The sequence below is a fragment of the Phaenicophaeus curvirostris genome, chromosome 12, assembly GCF_032191515.1.
Source record: "Phaenicophaeus curvirostris isolate KB17595 chromosome 12, BPBGC_Pcur_1.0, whole genome shotgun sequence".
Classification (NCBI taxonomy): domain Eukaryota; kingdom Metazoa; phylum Chordata; class Aves; order Cuculiformes; family Cuculidae; genus Phaenicophaeus; species Phaenicophaeus curvirostris.
The window spans coordinates 3851379-3874285 of NC_091403.1; the positions used below are offsets into that span (position 1 = coordinate 3851379).

The window sequence follows — 22907 nt, forward strand, 5'->3', positions numbered from 1 at the left end:
CCTACTCCAGCCTTTATTATTATTATTTTATTATTACTCTTTTGTAATCATGGTACAATACGTACTCAGTGTGTGTGAGAGTTTGAGAAACACCTTCTATCTTAACACTTGCAAAACACGCTCGCACATATCCCAGTATACTTTACGAAGAGAAAATGGGCATTTGTCATTCCTCCTCCTGCATACTGTGAATGTTGCAGGTCTGCAACAGATACTTTGTAGGAGGTGTGTGAGGGGTGTGTTTCATAGTATCATAAAAATGTTTTAAAGGATCTAAAACTTAGATTGGAGAAATGCGGAGAATGGCGTGCCGTTGCTGTAGATCATAGAAACCAAGACCACTAGCGAGAATTCAAAGCAATCATACAATAATACAGAAGAGAGTAAATGAGAAGAAAAATGTACAGAAAACATTACTAAGTACATTAGTGACAACAGGTTCAACTTCATCTTTTAACAAATATTTACTGCTCAAGGATTGACTTTTCTTTACATGTATCCGTCATTTTTCCTATTGTTCATTAGGGTTAAGTGCTAGAACTAAATGAACAAAGAGAAAAGACAATCCCTTTGTCTTTACATTGAGTGTTAAGTGAAACTTCTTAAGAAGTGAGAAGTGAAGGAAAGAAAATGAATATACATATGAAAGAGAGTGCAGTCCTAAAGAAAGGAATAAAAAAAAAATCTGCTCTTTAGTGGGTGGCATTGTAAGAGTAAAAAATAAGACAAGAGGAAAGTAAGCCCTGACTATTCATTTGCACTCAATAGCTGTCTTCAAAACAGACCGAGTGGGTGGTTCTTCTAAACAACATTTTCACTTTACTTTAACTCTGAATGACTGAGTCATTCCTTCAGAATGGAGCCTGAAGTGGCAGCTGTGAATGTGATTTTAAAAGTGTCAGGTAGATAATGTGTTTTATAATAATACAATACGATAATACTGCTGTAATCCCAATTTTGTAAATCTGAATTTAACTTTTGACGTGATAAAATTTTGTTAGTTTTATCTTTAGCCTTTTGGTTTTTCCTAGGAACAAAGAGTTGTCTCCAAAAACAAACCTAGTCACTAAATGCCTTACACAAACAGCAAATCTGTTTTCCTGCTCTTGAAGTTTGATACGTCACATGCACTGTAGATATCGTTTTGTGTAGTGCCACAAGAATTCTTGCAATTCAGTAGCAGTGTGAAAATTGAAAGCGTAGCTCTTCTGGCAGAGGTAGACTATTCCTTTCTGTAAAAACCATTAAGTCACAGGAGCAGTTTCTAGCCAGGAGCTGACCTGCATTTGTTACTTGGCTGTGAAACAGGATGTGCAAAGACTGGGCTACCTATGAGCTTCAGCAGGCTTTGTATGTTTAATTAATCATTGAAATCAAGTGTACTGCTGTGCTGCAGCTGTGTGGTCTCAAAAAAAAATAGGACTGGGAAGGCTGAGGCTTTATATTGGAGCTCAGTGTTTACTTGGGTTATTTTGGAAGTGATCAGGCAGGTTCCAGAGTGCTGCTTATATTCTGGTGAAAGCGAACTTGCCTTCTGCTCTTTCGAGCATAGCTATGGAAAGTCATCTTTCTTCTAAAACATTTGTTCTGGTCTTTTTTACATATCCATCAGAATTTCTACACTGCTTGCCACCTTGGCCAAACTCAGGTTGTGGTAAATCCATGGCAGCTCTATTGCTTTTTACAAAAGCCCATCTAATTAACAGAGAGGGGAACACTGCACCCTGAGCAGTCAGGGAGCACCCTGGGATTTATTTTACAAGATTGCTGTGTTGTCTGTTAATTATGCTGTGGCCATTTCACTGTTCTTTTGAAACAACGACCAAGATACTGCTGCACATTTGTGCCTTTATTTTATGCAGGAGGCCTTTTGGCATTTCCACTTCACTCATCTTACAAGCTGGAGTGCAACTCGGTGATCTTCTGAACTGGCAGTTTTGTTTCCTGAAACACTAAATTTTTTTTTCATCCTTCTCTATGTAGAAGAATATATATGACTGTCCCTAGATTCACCTCTGATTCTGTAGACAAACTGGTAGATGAAAGTGTATGGGAACAGAAACAAATCAACCAGGAAAAGAAAAGAATATCACCAATACAATTTTGAAGTACATGCAGGAGACAGGTAAGATGCTTCCAAGTGGAATTTCTTGTTGAAGACTGGGTCATTTCCACATAGATGGCATATGTCTGTTTTTCCTGTGTGTTTATTGGAATATAGATGTGCACAAATAAACACCCTGGAACAGGCAGGTTTCAGAATGTCTAAATAAAGATACTCCAGATACTTTTGACTAGCTATATTGCAAAAAGCAATAGAAATCTTTGCTTTCAGAATTAACCAGAAACTAAGGATTAGACATCAATGAAAAGATCAAATTCTAACCAGTGACTTTGCTACCGCAATAATAGATTCAGTATATGTAATGCTGTTTCACCAACCTTTGAAGTTTTATGGCAAATCTTATGTTACCTTTGGGGTTTCTCTGAAAGTCCCAGTTCTCGTAGCAAAGTAATGATACGAAAGTATTAACTTTTACTGAAAGCAAAAGAAACCCAGAAAAAAATGACATCTTCCTGAGGGGAATAGTGGCTTAATTCCCCAAAAGGCTAACAATTAGAAAAATATAAACATGAAAAAGAAACTAAAAAAAAATCTTTTTTTTAAACGTCATACCTATGGGGGCTTGAGTTTTACACTAGAAGTGGGCAGTACCAAAACTGATCACAAACTTCTAAGCTTGGCAGCACTGAGCAGCATGCTCTTGTTACATTCGACCAACCACATTTAAGCAAAGTGCAATGAATTTGACTTCGAAAAACATCCTGACACCTCTTCATCTAGTGTTTCTTCCTCACACTCTCATGTAGCACTTGAATGCACCAAAGAGAGTGTGGAAGATCTCTCACTTGTGTTACTACTTTGCTTTTCATCCTCTGTGGTGCTTAAATCCGGTATGAACGTGATCTTGTACCATGTTGTGGCACTGTGCTTTTTAGTTCCTCACAAATGTGGTTTCACACAGCCTCTGGACCACAAACACATGTTTTGTTTTCAGTTTCAGTAGGAGATTAGCTGCCTTAAAGTTAATCTAGATTCATGCTTCTGTAGCAGCCCAGAGCCATTGTCCATGTATACAAAATAGATTCCCACCTATACAAAAAAACGCACAGCAACTCCTGGTAGCTGGTTTTTTTGCGAAAAAATACAACATTATATAAATTTGTCAGATTCTACTTTGCTGCCCTAAACACCAGTTCACTACAGATCTTAATCATGTAACTGGAAATCATTAATTAAATCTTGTGCAGCCAAGAATCATGCATAATGTAACATGCCTACTGCAAACAGTTTGCTCCTGATCATTTAAATTTCCTTCTTGCTCTCACAGACATGAGGAGCCTGTATTTGAAGTAGTCCCTGATGAGATTTTGCTTTTACATCCTTGGAGAATGTCCTTGTGCATATTTATAGGACAAAGTAGAAGGATTACATAAGTGGATTTTTGCTATTACGGTATTAACTATAATCATTTTAAAAAATACATACCTTGGCAGAATATGATCACTTATGCACACCTCAGTAATCTTTTGACTGTATGCTCTAAGCCTTTAAGGAATAATACTACGATCGGTTCACGTGTGTGAGAGAGCCACTTTTAAACTGAACATGCAATTCTGTCTGAAAATCAGGATCTCCGTATCTTCTATTAATTTTTATGAAGAGGAATTTAGGAAGCAGCCCATTCTGTAGCACGGTGTTATTCCTTTAGTGCTGCCATGGTAGTGGTATTAATTGACAGGCTACTACATCAGCACTCAAAAAAGCAATTTTTTTTAAAGGACAGGGACAGAATAAGGAAGTGGACTTCACAAATTGAAAACTGCACAGCAGTTTCACTGCAAATCATCTACCAGTCATAGAGTGCTATCCAATTAATCCATTACTCTTAGAAGAGGAATCCCTGTATATCCAGGTACAATCCTTGCCAAATATCTGGACACAATCATAGGCTTTTAGGATTACAAGTAACATAATAAAGGATAATGATAAAAAATTAAGCACACCAATACAGAATGCTTAGGTTAACTGGGCCTGCCATGTGCGCTACAAGGCAACAGTCTGTTAGGTTTAATGTGAGATTAAGGCATTGTGTAACCTGCAATTATGCTGTTTTTCATTAAAAAAATAAGATGATTGGGCTCAGTAGGGCCCTTCCTTATATTTACCTCTGTTTAATTGGATTGGGAACTGCTTAAACATCTTTGAGTTGGAGCTTATAAGAAGATGATCCCAGCTGTTTTTCGAAGCTTAAGACAGCAGGCAGACAACATGATCATGTCAAGACTCATACTGAAGCCTTAATCCTACTTTTTCATCAACTAGCACTACAGCTGAGTCTTTAACCTCCTAAGTACTAAATGTGCTTTGGATCTCTCACAATACACTTGCTGTCAAATTTAATTGTCTAATAATATTAATTTTTGTTTCCTTTCTGAGAAGAACTTTAAGGAATACTTTCTATCTATCTGAATTTGGAGACCTATAGTGTAAGCCTGTATTTTCAGTCCTTTTAAAAATACAATTTATAGGCTTGCACATGTTGAAGTCTGTTGTTCTCTCAGGATGCAAGGAATTGCATTGACCTGTATCTCACCTTGTTATAACATAAGACCCAGTAGATTGGTAACTGGTTTTCATTAACCACGTATTACTAGGTTGAATATAGTTTTATTTTCAATAGGAAAGAAATGGCAACAGCATTATTTTTATTCAGGTGTTTTTCCAAAGAACTGTTTGCATGATGGAAAGAAATTTACCAAATTGCTAACCTTAAAATTCAATAACTAGAACATTATTTAGTTTGATAATCCTGGAGTTACATAAAGATTAAATGTTCATATGAACGTCTCTCCTTTTCTCGCCCTGTCCTCTCCTCTTCCCCTCACCTCTCTCTCCTCTCTTTTTTTCTTTTCTTTTTCCTCATTTTTTTCTCTTTTATTTTTTTTCCCCCTCTTTTCTCTCTTTTCTTTTTTCCTCTCCTCTTTTCTCTTTTCTTTTCTTTTCTTTCTCTGTCGGGTTGTGCTCTGTTTTGTCCTGGTGACACAGGGCTGCCAGCAGGAAAGCAAGCGTAGTTAATGCTCAGCTGCTCAAACCAGTCAAGCAAGCTAGCAAGTCCCAGCTGTGCTACTTGATGTTTTTTGATTGCACCTAGTCCTCAATCTGTGAACTGTTTTCTGGACTTAGATTCATCAAGCTCTGCCGCTTTAAAAACTCATGCAGGCAGGCATCCTAGGATATGCCATTATAAGCTGCTGCCAGGGGATCTTCTAGGAGATAAATGGAATCTGTGTGAAGTAAATTAGTGTGAACCAGTCAATCTGTGTGTCAGCCTTGAGCCACATCCATGGGTAACTAGCTTGCTGACTGAAAAGTCCACTGTCTTTTGCCAATCAGAGGTCTCAGCCACAGGAAGCAGTCCTATACAACATTAGTTTCTTGGAATAATGCCTGTTTGACAAGCTAGTGAAACTCTTCAGTATACAGTACTGTACTGCCCGAGTTTACTTATTGCTTACAATTGAACTGAAAATCTTTTAAAGTCAGATAACATTTTAACAGTAGGGAGCATCACAGAAATGTCTTGGAAATAAGTACTTCCACTTTCATACAGCAGCCATTCAGCAGAATCATGCTGTGCTGCAGTTGGCTTTACCTCCCTATCAGCAATACATCTTCAAGGCCATAATGCAAAATAATAACAATAATCTGGCCAGAAGAGGTTAATAAAGAGAATCTGTGTATATTTTTTTCCCCATGGATTAAGCTATTTGGACACTTGATGGAGAGAGTATGCAAGCTATAGCATTCACATTATGCAGGGGGATATGTCAGTGTCATAACCGTGCTGTGCACTTTTGTTTCATTTTGGTTTGAAAAGCAAATTGAGGCAATCTTACAGCTACAATTCCTCTGTAGAAATGGATGGAATCAGAATCCTCTGAAAATTCCCTGACTGATGACTTTCAACTTGAATACCAGATCAATCTACTCTTGTGAAAATAATAATATTAATAATGTCAATAATGCAATTTAAAATATATCAAATCTTGCTTTATTTGTGTGTTGATAGAAGTTAGTGATACACTGATAGGCAGTCCTGGCTGCAGTATGGACTCTCCCACACCACTGATCTAAGGGGCAGAAACCAGGGTGAATTTTGCTATATATTTTTAGAAAATGGAATAGATGAGGAGATGCTGTATAATTTAATTAAGAAAAAAAAAGAAACTACTTACCCAGTAACTACCAGAGCTGAAATCTGTGGGTTTTATCTAATTCCTATAAGAACTGGGTTTTCATTGTCTCCCAGTTGCTGTTTGAGAAAAAAAAATAATTAGAGATGGATAAATAATGTTGATCAAATGTTGATCAAATAATTCAGTCTTACATCATGTATGGTTAAAAAATGCTCTACCACACATTTAGGGAAATTGGAAAAAAAGAAATTTGGGTTTTCTAGCCAGAGAGGACATTGAGAAGAAAAGCAGCGTGTAAGGACAGAAGAATTAATTAAAGACAGTTTGAGGTTATGTCTTCCTGTTTTAAATCCTCCTAAGTTTTACAGAAGCATATGCTTCAGAGCTGTGCAGTAAACGTTGTGTGGGATTTTATGGGAAGGTATTTTATTTCTTGCAGCAGAACCCACTGAGACAAATTTAACTAGTTAGGTGTTTTATTATATATACTACACAGAAAACATGGACAGATTCTGGTATAAATCACAACTAAGATCAAGACAATGCTTTAAAATTGAGTGAATGTTTCATTGCACTAATGAAACAAAAATTGGATGTCCTTTGAGAGCATAATTTGTTACACGCCATTATATTTTAGTTGAGAAAAGTAGGATAGTCCCCCAGGGTGAATAAAACTTCAAAGTATATTGGGAAAAGAATCACTGAAAATTTCAGTTTTCCTGTCTGAAGCAATGCTGTCCACATAGATACGAGGATGGAGGAAAATGGAGTTTCAGGAGTTCTTTAATTTAAAATGTATAAAAACCTGAAAAGAAATTTCACACTTAGAGATGAGAAAAACCTTCTTTAGTAGTAATTCACTTACCAAGTGGAATGAGTTTTGTTTGCATGTGACTTTACAGAGTGCAAAAGCTCAAGGTTCCCCAGGTGCAAGGATTAGTATACCTGCAAACTTGAGTTCCAGCTCCTATATGCTGCATCAGTCACTTTAGAATAATAATGTGTTTCTCCAGGTTAATTTCTTAATCCCTCTTTTAAAATTAAAATGTAATGAAAACTGGACCAGTGTGATATTTAATCATCAGAAGATAACAACTGGCCGTTCTCAATTAAATGACAACTACATATATCAGTGCAGGTGTTTTTAAATGACACTAAAAATTATGAAAAGAACAGCGACTGATGTCTTCTGTCAGTGAGATGAATTAGTGGTTTATATGGCCTGAGAAATGGTCTGGAAAAAAAATAGGGTTCAATTCAATAGGACAAGAGCAAGGATCTAGACTCAAGGTAGGATTAATCTTCTGCAAAGAGGCAGGATGGGGAAGAAATAGCAAGGTAGCAGTTTCTCAGAAAAGCATCTGGATCACAAGCTGAGCATGAGTCAACAGTGTTCATGCTGTGGCACAAAGGCAGACACCATACCAGGCTCTGAAAACTAGAGTATCACCTGTAAAACCTGTGAAATAATTGCTGTGCTGTACTCTGCACTGATGCCACCAAGGCCACGTCCCCAGCCTATCAGCCACCCTTTGGGCTGGCACACTGCTCAGTGGAGAGTGCTCCCACCACCTAGCAGGGTGGGTGCTCCTTACCCGTGGGGTAATTTCATTATTTATTCTCTTTCCGAGTGATTGTGGTGAGTGCTGCTAATATTTCATTCACCATTTCACAAATGTTTTCTGCATTTCTCAGATTATTAATTAGTGAAATAGTTATGTCTTTGAAGGTTGGCATCAAAATACGTAGAAAAAAGTAAGTGAGGATAGCAAGCCTCAACCTGGAAAAGCGATGGTCCGAAGAAGATAAAGGAGAGGACCATTCAGTCACAAGCATCAAGGAGAGAGTGTGCAGGGCTCGTACACACATCTTTTCTCATACGAGAATAGGTTTCACTTTGAGCAAACAGGGACATGCGTGAACACGTGAAAAGAGATGCCTACCTACGTGATAGAACAGTGGAGCTTACCATGTTCAGGCAAGTTAGGATGTAGGATGTTAAGGATGCAAAAATTCTACATGCTAAAGGGAAAGGTGGAGAAGTTTGCGGAGCAGAAATCTACTAAAGGAAAAAAAAAAAAACAAACTGTTTTGGGGTTTCCTGAGTTTCAAATTGGATTTTAGGAGATATTTCTGTCTGGTTGTTGGACTCTTACACTGATGATATTTGGTCTCAGCAAGGACCATGTATTCTTACGCTTTTAATGATATCTCTGAAATGTGCTTTTTAAAATAGCACTCAAAGCATTTATTGCCCAGCTCTTCATCAAGATTCTTAGGTGTAATATGGTAAGTGCCTGTAGATCCTATCCATGCCAGAAGTGGCATTACAGCATGATTGTTTTATCTATTTAAAAAAAAAAAAAAAAGCCAGGATTTTGTTTTCCTTTGCAGCTTTCTTTCATGCTGTTTCATTTAGACTCAGGTTGCTTTCTGTTCTGTGTTGTACCTTTAATATATTTATCACCTATAGCCTATCTTGCCTAATAGTTTTTGATTGAAAAATAATTTTTATTGCCCTATCCATTTGTTTTGAATGACAAATAAGTTCTTATTTTCTCTGCAGACAAACTGCCTTTAAGTTACTATTCCATGTTATCAATAACAAAGGCATCTTATCAGAAAATGCTAACTGGTTATTCACTCATGTTAGGCAAACTCTTCTCCAATGTCTCTGCTCTCTGAAAACTGGTGTGCAGAGTAGCTTTTTAGAATTTACTGTGCAATATTTCCAGAGTGGAACAAGGCTTTTCAGAGTTTAAATATAACATGTGGAAATAAATGATAATGATAATTAGTTATTGTGATTAGTGGTTAACGTATATTCGCAAAGAACAGCTTATCACTTAATGTTTTCTTCACACACAGAGTCTTCTTCCATGGGCTGATCACAAATCAGTGTGTGATCTCTTTTTGGAAATCATTTGGTTTTATGTTGTGGAATTTGAAATGTTTTGAAACTAATCACATAAATGCTTCATTGAATACTATCATGTTATGACATCCTCTTACTGTTCTAAATGCCATACCTATTTTTAATGTCTTTTTCCGTTTCAATAATGTAAGAGAATGGGCATCAAGTTCAGTAAACAACTCTTAAAAGCTTATTAAGATGTATCAGAAAAAAATTGCCACAATTCTCAAAATTGATCCTGAACAATGAAGATTTATGTCATTTTTATATGCTAAGTTGAAGGTCATTTGCCTCAATGAAATCTGTCCTTTTACCTTATTTCCATGCTCACAAAGGTAATTTCTACTGTCCATGTAATAACTGAAACCACATTGCACTGAATAGAATGAAAATATTGTTGGAGTAGTTATATTGGAAATTGTCATTTCTTAACTTTTCTCCAACTTGTAGATTTGGGGCTCATTTATACTCCGGACATTTGGATCACTTTGGCTACCTAAACTGGTTTTCAAATGGAAGCAGAAGTAATGTTAAGGTCCCTTTAAACCCAAAGTAGAACAGAGTAGTCTAAGAATGAATAAAGATCCCAGTCTTTATGTTTAAATACCTTAAATTCTATCAGCATCCTAGGTATAAGCAATTAAGAACAATATTTCACCTATTGACATTGGAACATAAAATCCTATTCTCCTAAGGGAAAATACAGTAAAGTATGTGTCAGTGTTAAGATTTTTTAAAATATTTTTTCATGATTACATAATGCCATTTTTCACTTTCCCTCCCTATTGGGGCCAGACTGTTCTTGCCTTATTTTTAACTTTTCAATTCCCTTTGTTCTTTTGTGATATTTTTAAGGAACCTTCCTCTTCAAATTGAGCATATATGATGTGATGTTTTAAAAAAGAAAGATCTGAAGGTCTCTGCCTAGTCGTGCTCAGTGCGTACACTGATTGTGTAACTTCATAAACTAGGGTATTGTGAAGTTTGTTTACGCGAGTATTGCTCGGTGAAGTACATGTACTTCTGTGTAAGTGACAAGGCTAAGGTATAGATCCCTCACTCACACCGATGACAGGTCCTAGCTGGTCTCCCGGTTTGCTGAAATATGCACTTTCCTCCCTTCAGTTTCCTGCTGAACCTCGTTCTTCAACAGCTCATTTTATATAAATGTCTAGAGGTCTGCTTCTCTGCCCCTGAAAACCCTTCACGTCTGTGCTTTCCACACTCTTTCAACTGTTCCTTATGACTCCTTGCCACCAACTATTAGTGCAAATATTTCATCATTTTTTTAGTCATTTGTCAGCCATATCAGCTCTGCCTGTGATCCCTGTTTTCTCGTTTTTTGTCTTTCTTGGCTTCAGGTGACTCCATTCCCTCCTGAATCTCCCCAGATCTCTGCAGTTTCTACTCAAGAATATCAACTGGAGATCCTCCTGCTTTGTCCAAGGGCCTTGCTGGCCTGTGTCGTCTTCTTTTTTGTTCACTTCACACCTTGCTTCTGATGAGGAGCAGCTGAGAGAGTTGGGGGTGTTTAGCCTGGAGAAGAGGAGGCTGAGGGGAGACCTCATTGCTCTCTCCAACTACCTGAAAGGAGGTTGTGGAGAGGAGGGAGCTGGGCTCTTCTCCCAAGTGACAGGGGACAGGATGAGAGGGAATGGCCTCAAGCTCTGCCAGGGGAGGTTCAGGCTTGATATCAGAAAAAAAAATTTCATGGAAAGTGTGATTGGGCCCTGGCAGAGGCTGCCCAGGGAGGGGGTTGAGTCACCTTCCTTGGAGGGGTCTAAGGGACAGGTGGATGAGGTGCTGAGGGACATGGTTTAGCGTTTGATGGGAATGGTTGGACTTGATGATTGGGTGGGTCTTTTCCAACCTGGTGATTCTGTGTGTGTATATCACCTGTGTATGGACCTGCCTTTAGCTGTCTTTTATTCACTATGTTCTGAGGTGCCTTCCCTAACACCACTGCTCAGCTCTGCTTTGTTGTAAAATTAAGCAGGTTAGCTTAAATTATATAATCTACGCTGAAATGGTCTGGGACAGAGGGAGGGCACTTGAACAGGTTTGTCCTCAGCCCATTCAGGAGCAATTCCAGGAGGTGCATTCATAGGACCAAGCGTCAGTCCCAGTTACAAGATGGCATTGCCATGCTTGGTCCTGTGAATGCATCTTCCCACGTTGGTTCACTGTGAGACTTCTTTGCTGGGTGAAAATGCACCATTCGTTTTGAAATGCTGATTCTGGATTTTTGGTCACTGCTACATCTTTTAGAAAGAATATCTCTTGTGATTTTTCTCTCTCTCTGTAGATATATAGCCATACTTTTTGTTTTCTCCCTTTTATTGTAGGATACACTGTTGGAAATGTTCCTATTGCTCTGACTTAAATTCATACAGCTGTAATGATCCAATCTATCACTCAGCATAGTGGAGCTGACTGCTTAATGGGAAGAACTGTTCTAGAAAAAATGCCCAAATATATTTGAAACAAAACAATTTTTTTTGAAAATAACAATATGCACACTTGTATTTTCCAGTTCTTCTTTTTGAAGTGAGAGTCTGGGCCTTCAATTAGTGTATTTGAAAAATATTTAACTGTAAAAATCAGAAAAAAGTACAGATCTCTTTGAAGATATTTCTTCCTGCGCGTCTCATAGCATTTTCACGTGCGAACAAGAACATTTGTTATTTATTAGAAGTTATTCTTCAGTGTCAGCTCACCTCATGCGGATTGTTGTGTAATCACAATGGCAAAGGCAAAAACTAAAAGTCCTCTTCCTGTGCTTAAGTTGACTGTTAATACAAGTATACCAGATTTTCGTGTTTAGAAATTTTACAAGTGTTCAGTGCTTCCTGAGCAGGGTTTTATATACTGGTTAACTGCCATCCAGGGCAGATTTTTTTAGCCAAATTTACTTGGTTGTGGGGTTTTTTTTCCTTTGAAATGCACGATACCAGTGTCACAGATATTATTTATTATATTTTAACATTACACTTCCAAGGATCTAATTCCATAATTGTATTGAAGCCCCGATTGCTTCAAATGGATTCTGTGTAGATGCAGGAGTCAAGAATGATGGAACCTTTTGACGACCTGGGATCAATAGCTGCAAACCAATGGAAAGCGCAGAGCAATGAAGTGGAATATGTGTCTTTTGAGCTCTTCCTGTCTGAATAATGCCCTGAGGCCTTGTTGAGTCACTCATCATTTTGGAAAATTTAAATGAGTGTTTAAATTATGTAAGTCTTCAGCAAACATTCATTTGGTTAAAAAAGGCTAGAAGGGAACAAATTTCTTGTTTTGAAAACAGGACAAAACTACACTGAGATTGTGTATAGCCATCAATATCCCCATCCAGGTGGAAGTTCAGAGCCTTGCTTAGTCTTCTAGATATTAGAAAAAGATAAGTATTTTCTAGTCACCACTATTTTCTTAAGAAAACTAATCAGCTGAGTGTTTTAGTGGCTCCGAAAAAAATGAGATCTAGTCTTTACTGAGCTCTTCTTTATTGTATTGTTTGATAACTGTAATTTATCTTCAGGCTATATTTGTGGCTCCGTATGGAGATACGGACCAGAAGAAAGGGAAATGGACAGTGACAAGGGAAATACCTCTCTTCTGTTCAGGAAAACTTATGTGGGCTTTGTTCAAAAGCCGAGTGAATTAAAAATTCATATAGAGACGGATAATTGTTTCTATGAAAATTAGCTGCTCTGAAATGAAAATGTTTTTTGGAATTAAGTAAAGAAGAAATCAAATGTAGTAATCTCTAAACTGCAACTCAGTCCGGTTTTTACTGCACCTTGGTTTATCACTAGTTTTATTATTCATTCTAGGTTGTTACATACAACATATTTTCATCTCAAAATGAACACAATTTCTCTCCCTGGTGAATGACTCCAGTAATTACAAACCTGCCTAATTGATCTTTCCTATTGTTTACCGACTCCTTCAATGAAACAGACAAACACTTTTTATGGCTTCTAAATTATTTTCTTATTTTAGGATTCTATAAGAAAAAAAAATGAGGTTTTTTACTTCAAAGGGTTCACATTTAAGCCAATGCCTCAAACTTCTCCCTTAATGTATTCTTGTCTATAGATTTTTCAACTGTGCTATGGTTGCATGTAAGTACTTCGAGTTTCTGTTTTATTTCAGTCTGATATTTGTGTTTACAAGTTATGTCTTCAGCATTGAAAGCTCTGCGGAAAATCAGGAAATGTTTGTTTTTGCATAAATTACATTTCTTCCTCCCCCTGTTTTTATTCTTTATTGCTGCAGTCACTGTGCCGAAGCATGACAAGAGCTCAAACTCAGCCAACTTCCAAGATGTGGAGGATACACCTGACAGATGTGTCTTGGAAGAGTCGGAGAGTCCAGGTGAGAGGCATTTAAAGACAGTCACCAAGTATCAAGTGATAAATCTGACACAGCTTTTGGGTCTGTAAAAAAAGCACATTATAATGCTGTTTCCTTTTTAGCAGCTGCAATGTCAAATTAATGGTCACCTCCAGGGGTCACAGTGTGGAGCTGTTATCCTTCCCTCTTTCATCAAGAATTCAGGTCTTAGAGAGGATAAAGGCTTTGTGACCAAAAAGAAAGCTGACACTACTAGTTCATTATAATTAGTTTTGGACTACACTGCTAACTTAATATATGTACAATGTCTGACCCTTTGAAGGTAGCTGGAGATTATGAAAAATTAGAAGGACGGTATATACTGTAGTTGAATGTTGCGGTGGACACTCAAACACCAAATCTCTGGAGGAAAGAAAATTGGTGATGTTAAATAGCCCGATTCTTTTCTTTAAATCAGCTCAAAATCATGATTTCATTTTAACAGCCTTTAACATTGATTCAGCTAAATACAGAAACATCCATAAAGTGCATCCTTTTCGGTGACTAAAAGATTTATCTTCATGTAGTTTCATTATCTTTCTCGTTAGGGAACATCTATGAAATTTATTAAATGAATCCCAAAGAGAAACAATTAAATATAAAGTGTAGCAAGTCACAGCTGATTAAAAATATCCTGTGCAAATAAATATTATCTTTTAAGCAAACCATGAGCTTGACCTACATACACCATATACGTAACCTGCACGTAGTCCTCATTAGTGAAAGAGTTAAACGTATTTTTTCACTTGATATTTTCCTTCCCTGCTTTATCTGGTTTCTGTGTACCCTCTTGCATCTTTGTGTGCTGATCCGTGTATCATATTTTTGATTCATCGTCTCTGCGGCCTGTCAGCTTAGTTAAGAGATTTCCAAATCTTGCAGCCTGTGCTGACAGGGGGCAGCTGCCAACAGTCCCCTGATCCTTCCCAAAGGAACACTGCTGAGATTTAATTTTCAGTCAAAGGGTGCAGTCTGAAATCCATGTCAGGTCCCCTAAGTCATCTCAGAACCCAGATAGGACCCATGTCTGGGGGATTATATTTCAGCACACTCTACTCCTCCAAAATTCCTTGGGAGTTCAACTGCTGTCGTATACCTGATTTGAACGATATTCCCTTTTCATCTTTTCCATGGAAATAAGTGCCAGTATATGTTAGAAAAATTGAAACCGATGAATTGTGAATCCATATTCATTTTAAAGCAACATAGACTCAGACTCAATGCTGTAGTGCAGAAGCCAGCATGAGATTTAGAAACAAATAGATAGTCTAGTTGAGAAGGAGCCAAGTATAATTCCTTAGCACACCTACAGTCTGCGGTGCATGGCATGTCCTTCAGAAACTGTCTGTAGACCCTTCGACAATGATTATGGGCAAAAATGTGGATTGTCCCAAGTTCTGATCTGTTCTGAAAAGGGAAAGAATTAAAACAAGGTGGCACTAAAGTGCTCAGGTGAGAATTAGTGTACCTTAAAGATAACATTAATTTTAACCTTAAATTGATTCTGAGTGGCAGAGTGTACGCATTTGGACAAGAGCTTGTGAATATCCAGTCCTGCACTCTGCATATCTGTAAGAAGTAATGAAAAGAATAAAAGCCTGTCAGGAGGTGAATATTGACTGGCAAAAATACATGTTGATAAAGCATCTAAACTTAAAAACTGTGTTCCATTCGGTCCATCTGACATCATTAAACTAGTAATAAACAATGAATTACTCTGGCTTTTGTTTCTGTCCATTCCTGCATTTTAAGACATCTTGTCTTATAGGTCTGAAAACCTCAGGAGATTTCACTACTGGTCTCACTGCTTTCCACTGAGAATTTGTGGCTTGGTTGTCATGGAGACATCGTATTTCTCCAAGAATTGCTCATATTGATCCGTGGACAGGCGTAAATGGCCAGGCGAATGTGAGGAGTAAAGGGGGTTGGGCAGTACTATAAAATGACCAGAGGTTATGGGTCGGAAATAAGCTCATAGCAAACACTTAGGTAAAGAGAAAGAAACAGTTTCATTTTGTTTCAGGATTTCGTTTTTGCACTTTATGCCATTGTCTTCTTTCACTATAGACTGAAAGAAACTTGTTAGTCACTTGTCATGTCAGATCTTTGGTGCTTGTCCTGACACAGCTGTCAGCCTTCCAGCTCTGTGCAGTTCAGGGACACACAACAAAGAGCTAGGAACATGAATTATTTATTGCTCCTTGTGCGGATGAAATTCTGTGATAAGAAATTAAGACACTTCTGACAGAAGTGCTTGTTTGAAAGGAAAGATTTGGTAACACAATACATTTACTTAAAACTTACCACTTATTTTAGTAGCAAACATTGAAACAATAACGTGACATTTGGTTGGCTATGATTTTTCCCTAGTATTTCTCAGGTGCTTTAACTTTGAATCATATCTTGGACTCTGAGAGTGCCTGGGAGGTCAGCAGCTGCTTTGGTGAAACCTGTGACTTTAGAATCTCTCTCTCACGCATATTCAAAGTCTGGGCGAACTTACAAACTTCATTTATCAGTTTTTATTAAGAAGCTTATAAATGTGTTTTGCAGTCTTTTGCACTTCACTTACAATACGTTGTCATGCGTAAAAATTTTATTATCTCTTCTGATGAAGAGAAGGTGAAAATATGACAGTATACCTGCAAGGAATTCTGACTGTTCCTAAAAAAGGGTTCTTTATTACGACTTCTAGAATCAGGAAGGCTGTAGAACAGCCGTTAACAGATATATCTCTGCATTGTATTTTCTAACAGTGGAGGGTGTAGTCTCGAACCTTGACATTAGAGTGAGAGTTATTTTCAAAGTGGTCTTAATTTTCTAAAATCACATAAAGCTTACTCTGCTTATTTAACTTTCACATTTTCTGTGTGTCTGCACACGTTTTCACTGCTCTGGATGTGGGCCTCCAGCAATTGTAGAAAAAGGCATATACTCAGATGAATAGCAGGAATCCATTTGACTACCCAAGACACCAATCTGAGATTTACCTGTGATTTCTTGCATTCAATGTGTGATCTGAACTACTTTCAGATAGGTAATGAAACCCCTCAACCTGCACTTTTCTCTTGGATAATTCACAGTAAACACTTTTCACATGTGATGGACACAGGTAAATATCAGACTGCAGTTTCTTGTCTAAGTGAAATGGATTTTAGTTGCTCCCTTCATGTGCCTACAAGCTGCCATTATCTGTGATAGCGGCTCATGTCTATTTTAGCCCACACACAGAGGAGATGCTGGGCTTCTCTACCTGATGCCTAATAGTAGGTTTATCACTGCCATTTTCCCCACATGCTGAGGACTACTTCTGTTTGACATGCAAAGCTGTGGCTTTTCAAACTTGTCTCCACTCTGGCCTTGAATATAATAATCAGATAAGAATTACAACAGCTTTTTGTAGAACTTGACTTTTAATCATACCAAACCCCCATAAAGGGGGATTTACTATCACTTAGAGTACCCAGCAGTGTTTTCCATTTAATCAGACAAATTTTTCACGTTTATGAAACCTGAGAAGGAGGCTGAAACTGAGTGAACATGGATGTATAAGTTAGATTTCTAGGTCTGAGCTGTTTGCCCAAGTTTTCATGTACAAACAATGGTGGAAGATTCACACCTTCAAAGGCGGATTTTCCTTTGTCTAAAGGGAGCTGCTTGTGATTGTTTTAAAGAGGATTGAAAATGCTCTGAATTTTGTCAGTCAAAATCTAAGAGAATTGTAGCAGGACTTGACACAACTTGTCTTAGCTTTCATATATGGTGCAATCCCACTAAGGGCTTTGCAAGTATTGCTTTTGTGAGAAAAAGGAATAGATTTGAGCTGGGGTCACAAGAAACAATGTAGGCAGAGGTGCCCCTTGCCTCTTATTTCCCCCGGCAGAGATATTGCAGTAGAGTAGGCAAGAGATTGTTACTTCACTTGGTAATTGAGGGAAACTGAGACTCCCTAATGGAAGATGGAGTTGGAAGCTGTAGACAGAAATTATGGAGTGTTTTCTATCGTTTGGATGAAAAACCATGTAAATAGTGAGAACCCTGTATGCTTATGGCCTTCAGCAGCCAGACAGTCTGTGCCTGAGTCCGCTGGTCCCCTCTGTAGCTCACAATCTCTCCCATCCCTTCATTCCCAAAGCATTGCTCATATTAAATTTTTCCCTCCTCGTTGTTTGACTTTTGAGAGCGGAATGTAATTCTGGGTGCATAACAGAAAATCTAAGCAGTTTTCAGAGTTTCGCTTCGTTGCTTGTCCTGGATAGATCTTGGCATAAAGACAGGAAAGATCTTAGAATCATAGAATAGTTTGGGTTGGAAGGGAACTTAGAGATCATGCAGTTCCAACCACTCTGAGATGGGCAGGGACACCTCCCACTGGATCAGGCTGCCCAAGGCCCATCCAACCTTGCCTCGAACACCTCCAGGGATGGGGCATCCCAGGCTATACCTGAAATACAGCCTGTGCGAGACAACTGCAGCAAATAGAAATTTCAACGTATCAAGAACATCAGATTCTGATTAGCCACAGCGTGCTTAAAACTACAGCACAGAAATTGTGACTATCTTGTTATCAGGCAGGTTAGAATTACTCTATCAAATATTACTAGTTCCAAGTTCTGTCCACTGGAGAGGGCGTTATTTAAATCAGCCGTGCGTCACATGTATGGCTATTGATCAGTACACAGGCAGAATGTAAAAGTAAATATTCAGTAAATATCCCGCTATGAAGCATCCTAGAAAAGCATGATTTTTTTTTTCTCTTATTTGCATCATCATGAAAAGTCAGTAGCATTAAATGAGGACAAACTCAGGAATGGAGTGCTGGAGGTTGTTGATGAAGATGCATGAAGCAGGAATAGGATGCGGCGTAGGGGCAGCCCACCGATCACAGGCACAGATAGCCCAGACTTCCTCAATGACTCTGTATAAAGTGTTAGTACCTAGGAATTATTCCAGAAAAAAAAATCTGGAATTTCCAATGTAGGCATAGATGAACCCGTAAGAATTTCACTGCAGTAGATGTAGTGTCACATCCTATCAGCATTCTGGGTTACTAGTGTTACTAGTGTCATAGATTTTGTTTTGTTTGAACAGTAAATTCAAACTGTAAACCCAGAAGACTACATAGTGGACATCAAGAAAATGTGTATATCTCTATGTCTGTGACACAGACAGAAATGATAGATAACATTATAAATTCACAACATATCCATTACACTGGGAAAAAACAGTATGTGCTGCTTTCTCAATGTTCACGCACTTGACTTACGAAAGGTATTGTATCTGTTTAGGCAGTGTTTCTAATACAAGTAATATTTAAAATTCAGGTTGTAAATATTACCATGTATCAAATAAGAAGAAATCGTGCAGCTAAAAAGTGATAACTGGGAGTTCTTTTCTGTGGAATTCTTCTGAGCCATGACAGAACTAAAATAAAATGCCTTAATAGTATAACATTCTATTACTTCTGTTTACAACTCTTGTGGGGTTAGTTCTGCTGAAAGAAAAAATATATAATTTGAAAATTATGTTTGCAGAGGAAATGTAAATAGTCTATTAATTTAAAATAGAAATTATATTTCTGCTGATCCCCCACATTTTTTTTCCTTTAAAACGGAACAGGAAGAAGGGTAAGGCTGTTCAGAAGAAAAATTTTGAGGAACGTGATATATTCTCTGTTTAGGGTTCCATGTTGCCTCTTGTGGTTATAACATAACTCTTTGTAGTTATAACATAAACAGTCTTCTGGAGGTAGATTTGTGAAAATTTTTACATTGGTAGGATGATGCTGAAAGTTTTCATTCCATTACAAAGATCATAGAGATTGTTGCTCTATAAAAAGATTGTAAAATAGCTGATTTCTTGAAAACAAAATCTTGCCTAAACTGTAGAATCATTAAGCCAGAAGAATACATTTCTTTTCCAGATGAGATGAAGCCACATCCCTGGATATCTAAGGTGTGCTCCTGCAAGGTGTGTTAGAAAACCTGCTTAGCTAAAAGAATCAGAAGATGCACAAAGAACACCCAAGGAACAGGACATACGTGCCGTGGACGTGAAATGGCTTGTTGTTTTTATTATTGTATACCTTTAAGAGTTCTTTTTCAGAAGAAATAATTTCCATTAGCTTCTTTACGCTGATATGTTGCCTTCTATTCACACTTCCATGACTAACAGATTTACATTTATTCTATTAAATTTAGATAGGCCTAACAGAGAAAATATCAAGTCTTTAATTTCAGATTTTTTGCATTATTTAATGTAGTGAGCACAGATTTTACAAGTTTGATATAAATAATACATTTGCATCAATTTTAATATTCTTTTACGTACATCAAATTAAAATTTGTCTCTCCTTGCTTTTGACTTCTATTACCAGTAACATTTTAACACTGAGTAAAACCAAATGCATTTGAAATAATCAGAAAATTTGTTTGCATTTAAAGGAAAAATGCACATTTTTAATTATACATGGAATATTTAGAAACAAGTAAAATACAAGGATTGTTCTGTGCACAGGAGTGCATGAGAAATTCATTATAAATCTGGTCATGTCTAGGATGTTAATTTGCATTTTCTCGAGCGCTACCATCACCGTGATCTGTAGAAATGTAGGACTGATATAAAGTTGGAGAAGCCCATTGGAGCCCTCATCTGAAATTACATACATCAGTGAATTTGTCTTTGTGCTCATTAGGAAAAAGCAGCTGTGTGTTTTTGTCTTTAAGAAAAATATATACATATCAATTTGTTTGGTGAATATTTGCAACTTATTAGACTCATTTATCACCTGACAAACTGGGGAATTTTTGCTGGTTTGACAAAGAATGGCCAGTAAGCTCGCTTTCCCAGGAGCTGGAATGCTAATGAAGTAAAAGGGTCCTGGGGATGTGCTTGTCTGCATCTGTATCTTATGATGGAAACCGTGGGCTGATGTTATACTTCCTAATTGTCATGTTAAACATAAGCTGCCTTAACTAGGAAAGTGAAGATTCTTCAGCATGGAAAGATTCTTTAGCAATGAATCTCCTTCTTACTTGGGGGAAGGCATAGTGACTGCAGGAGTGACAAACCCAAGTTTCTGTTGCCGTGCTACGTATGGCTGGAATTTGGTTAAACATGAAACCTTATTTCTTCTTTATTTATATTCCATGAGTCCATATATCTAAGTGCAGTACATGGCAGCGAGGTCTTCAGAAACATTGAGTGGAAGTGCCTTCTGAGAAGTAGTATTTCAGTTTTTATTTAATATGTCATTAATATAGACTACAATCCAAAAGAGAGAAAGGTATTTAAAGCTATTTTTCTGCAGTTGTAAATCCCATGCAGAAAAAATGACATCTTGTAACAGAAAAGTCTCTGATTTTTACACACTTAGTATTTTTCAGAATCAACTTTTCTTATTCTTAGAAGGCATTTTCCTGTGTTAAACATACCTTTGTTTATATAAGTAAGTTCATATTTGACTTCTGGGTACTAAACAATCTGGATGTTGAATGTTACGGCTTCATTCTTTCACTTATTGTGCCGCGTGTCTGAAATAATTCAACTGACTTGTTTATATTTATATTATATGTATTTATATTACTGAGAGCAGAAAACGTCTTCTGCTGACAGGTATTCTCCTCTGAACTTTTACTGTTAAATGAGAGTTGCAAACATCAAGAAGGCAAAAATAAAATTGCAACTATAACTGGAGGCACTTAGTAATATTGCAGGAACATTGCAGAGGGTAAAACAAATGGCAAATAAAGGATGGACCTTGCTGTCTGCTTTGCCACACGTCCTTGTCAACAGTCACTCTGCTTTGCTGCAGAAGTCTTCCATTGGCATTGAAAAGTCCATTTCCCAAATGTTCCTGCTTTGCATCAGCATCTGCTTGCTTGGTTTCCTTAAAAGTATTTCTGCTACATATTTTAAATACTGCGGGTTTGGGGTCTCATAACTCAAGGAACTGGCATTGTCTGTAACGCCCTGTACTGCTCTAGTAGCAATTACGTTTGTGCAACACAGTATTTGATTGCTTGTCTTTAATTCTGCAAAGCAGTGCACATCAGCAGCCTGCCAATACCGACAGCCCTGTGGAATGGATTGTGCGCTGATGATTGGTGTTTGGCACATGCTTGTGTGTGCTTCCTGCTAATTATAATTACAGTATCAGTAAGGTAAGGCAGGAATGTTTTTATCAGATACATTTATTTCCCAGTCAAGCAAATATATTTCCCATGTGGTCTAGATGTCTTTCAAACAACCAACTTTACAGTACATGCTCAAGATGAGCTCTTGCTTAGAATGATCTTTTTGCATCAAAGTGACAATTTTAGAGCTATACACAAAAATACGCATTAACCTCCTGCAATTGTTTCTTATAAGACATAACTGAAGAAACATTTCTGTACTAATGCAGTCTGATGTACCACTGTATTCATGCTTATGGAGGTGGATTTTACAAAGAAGTTGCAAGGTAATTAAGACTATATTTTTCTATTGAAGGAATCCTGCCAAAAGGAGTAACATGCTAATAATTACTTGTCTAAGTTTCAGCTATGGGGTAAAAACTTCATTAATACCTAGACTGCTTAAGGAGTGACGTTGGTTTTTTGTTTGGTTGGTTTGTTTTTTTTTTTAATCCAGAAATCACAGGGGTGAGGTTGGGTTTTGGTTTTTGGGGTTTTTTTTAATCCGGAAATCACAGGGTCCAATGAACTGTAAGGCTTAAGTTGTGGTTTCATAGTCAGGGCAGTTTCTCCCCAGTCTAGCCACATACTTGTATGTCTCCTTGCTTAATGTTTGCTCTGGTGCTTCTGTGACCAGGCCACGTCAAGCCAAGCACTGGCCTCAATACAAAACCAGAGGAGGAACAAGCAAGCCAGGCTAGGAACAAAGCAGAATACCACGTAAATGTGGGACAATCCACACACGTACAACAGTGTTCTCTCAGCACGGAATTGGAGTTTTAGGGAGCTATATGCAGAGGTCTTCCTTGAAAACAGATTTTCAGCTTTCAAATCCTATAGGCATTTTTTTTACATTATGTGCATAACTCATTATGTTATTAAAAAGAAATTTCAAAGAACTCGTCATTTAGTACAAGCCCAAAACAAAACTCACTGACATCTCTTTGATTTGAGGGATTTAGAGTTTTCCAAATGATTCATACTTGCTAAATGGTCACTGACCTAGATTCCTGCCTGGAAACATCCCTAAACTTTGAAGTGATCATTCATGGCTCCAAATCTAAACATTATATCTGGAAATCTTCTGTGCTATTTACATTTGTGCATTTGCATTGCATCCACATTCCTGATGGGGGATCTGTGAAGATCCGGTTTCTCCCAAC

General features: G+C 37.6%; 1 protein-coding gene across 2 annotated transcripts in view; it reads left to right on the forward strand.

Moving 5' to 3' along the window:
* The window catches only part of WDR72 (WD repeat domain 72), a 93698-nt gene extending 73165 nt beyond the window's left edge, over positions 1–20533 (forward strand). For both annotated transcript variants that reach the window (XM_069866856.1, XM_069866857.1), the window contains exons 18-19: positions 13454–13552; positions 19494–20533. In XM_069866856.1, coding sequence (XP_069722957.1) covers positions 13454–13552; positions 19494–19549 — 155 coding nt within the window. In that variant the 3' untranslated portion in view covers positions 19550–20533. The remainder of the gene's footprint in view (positions 1–13453; positions 13553–19493) is intronic.
* Positions 20534–22907: the final 2374 nt, after the last annotated feature.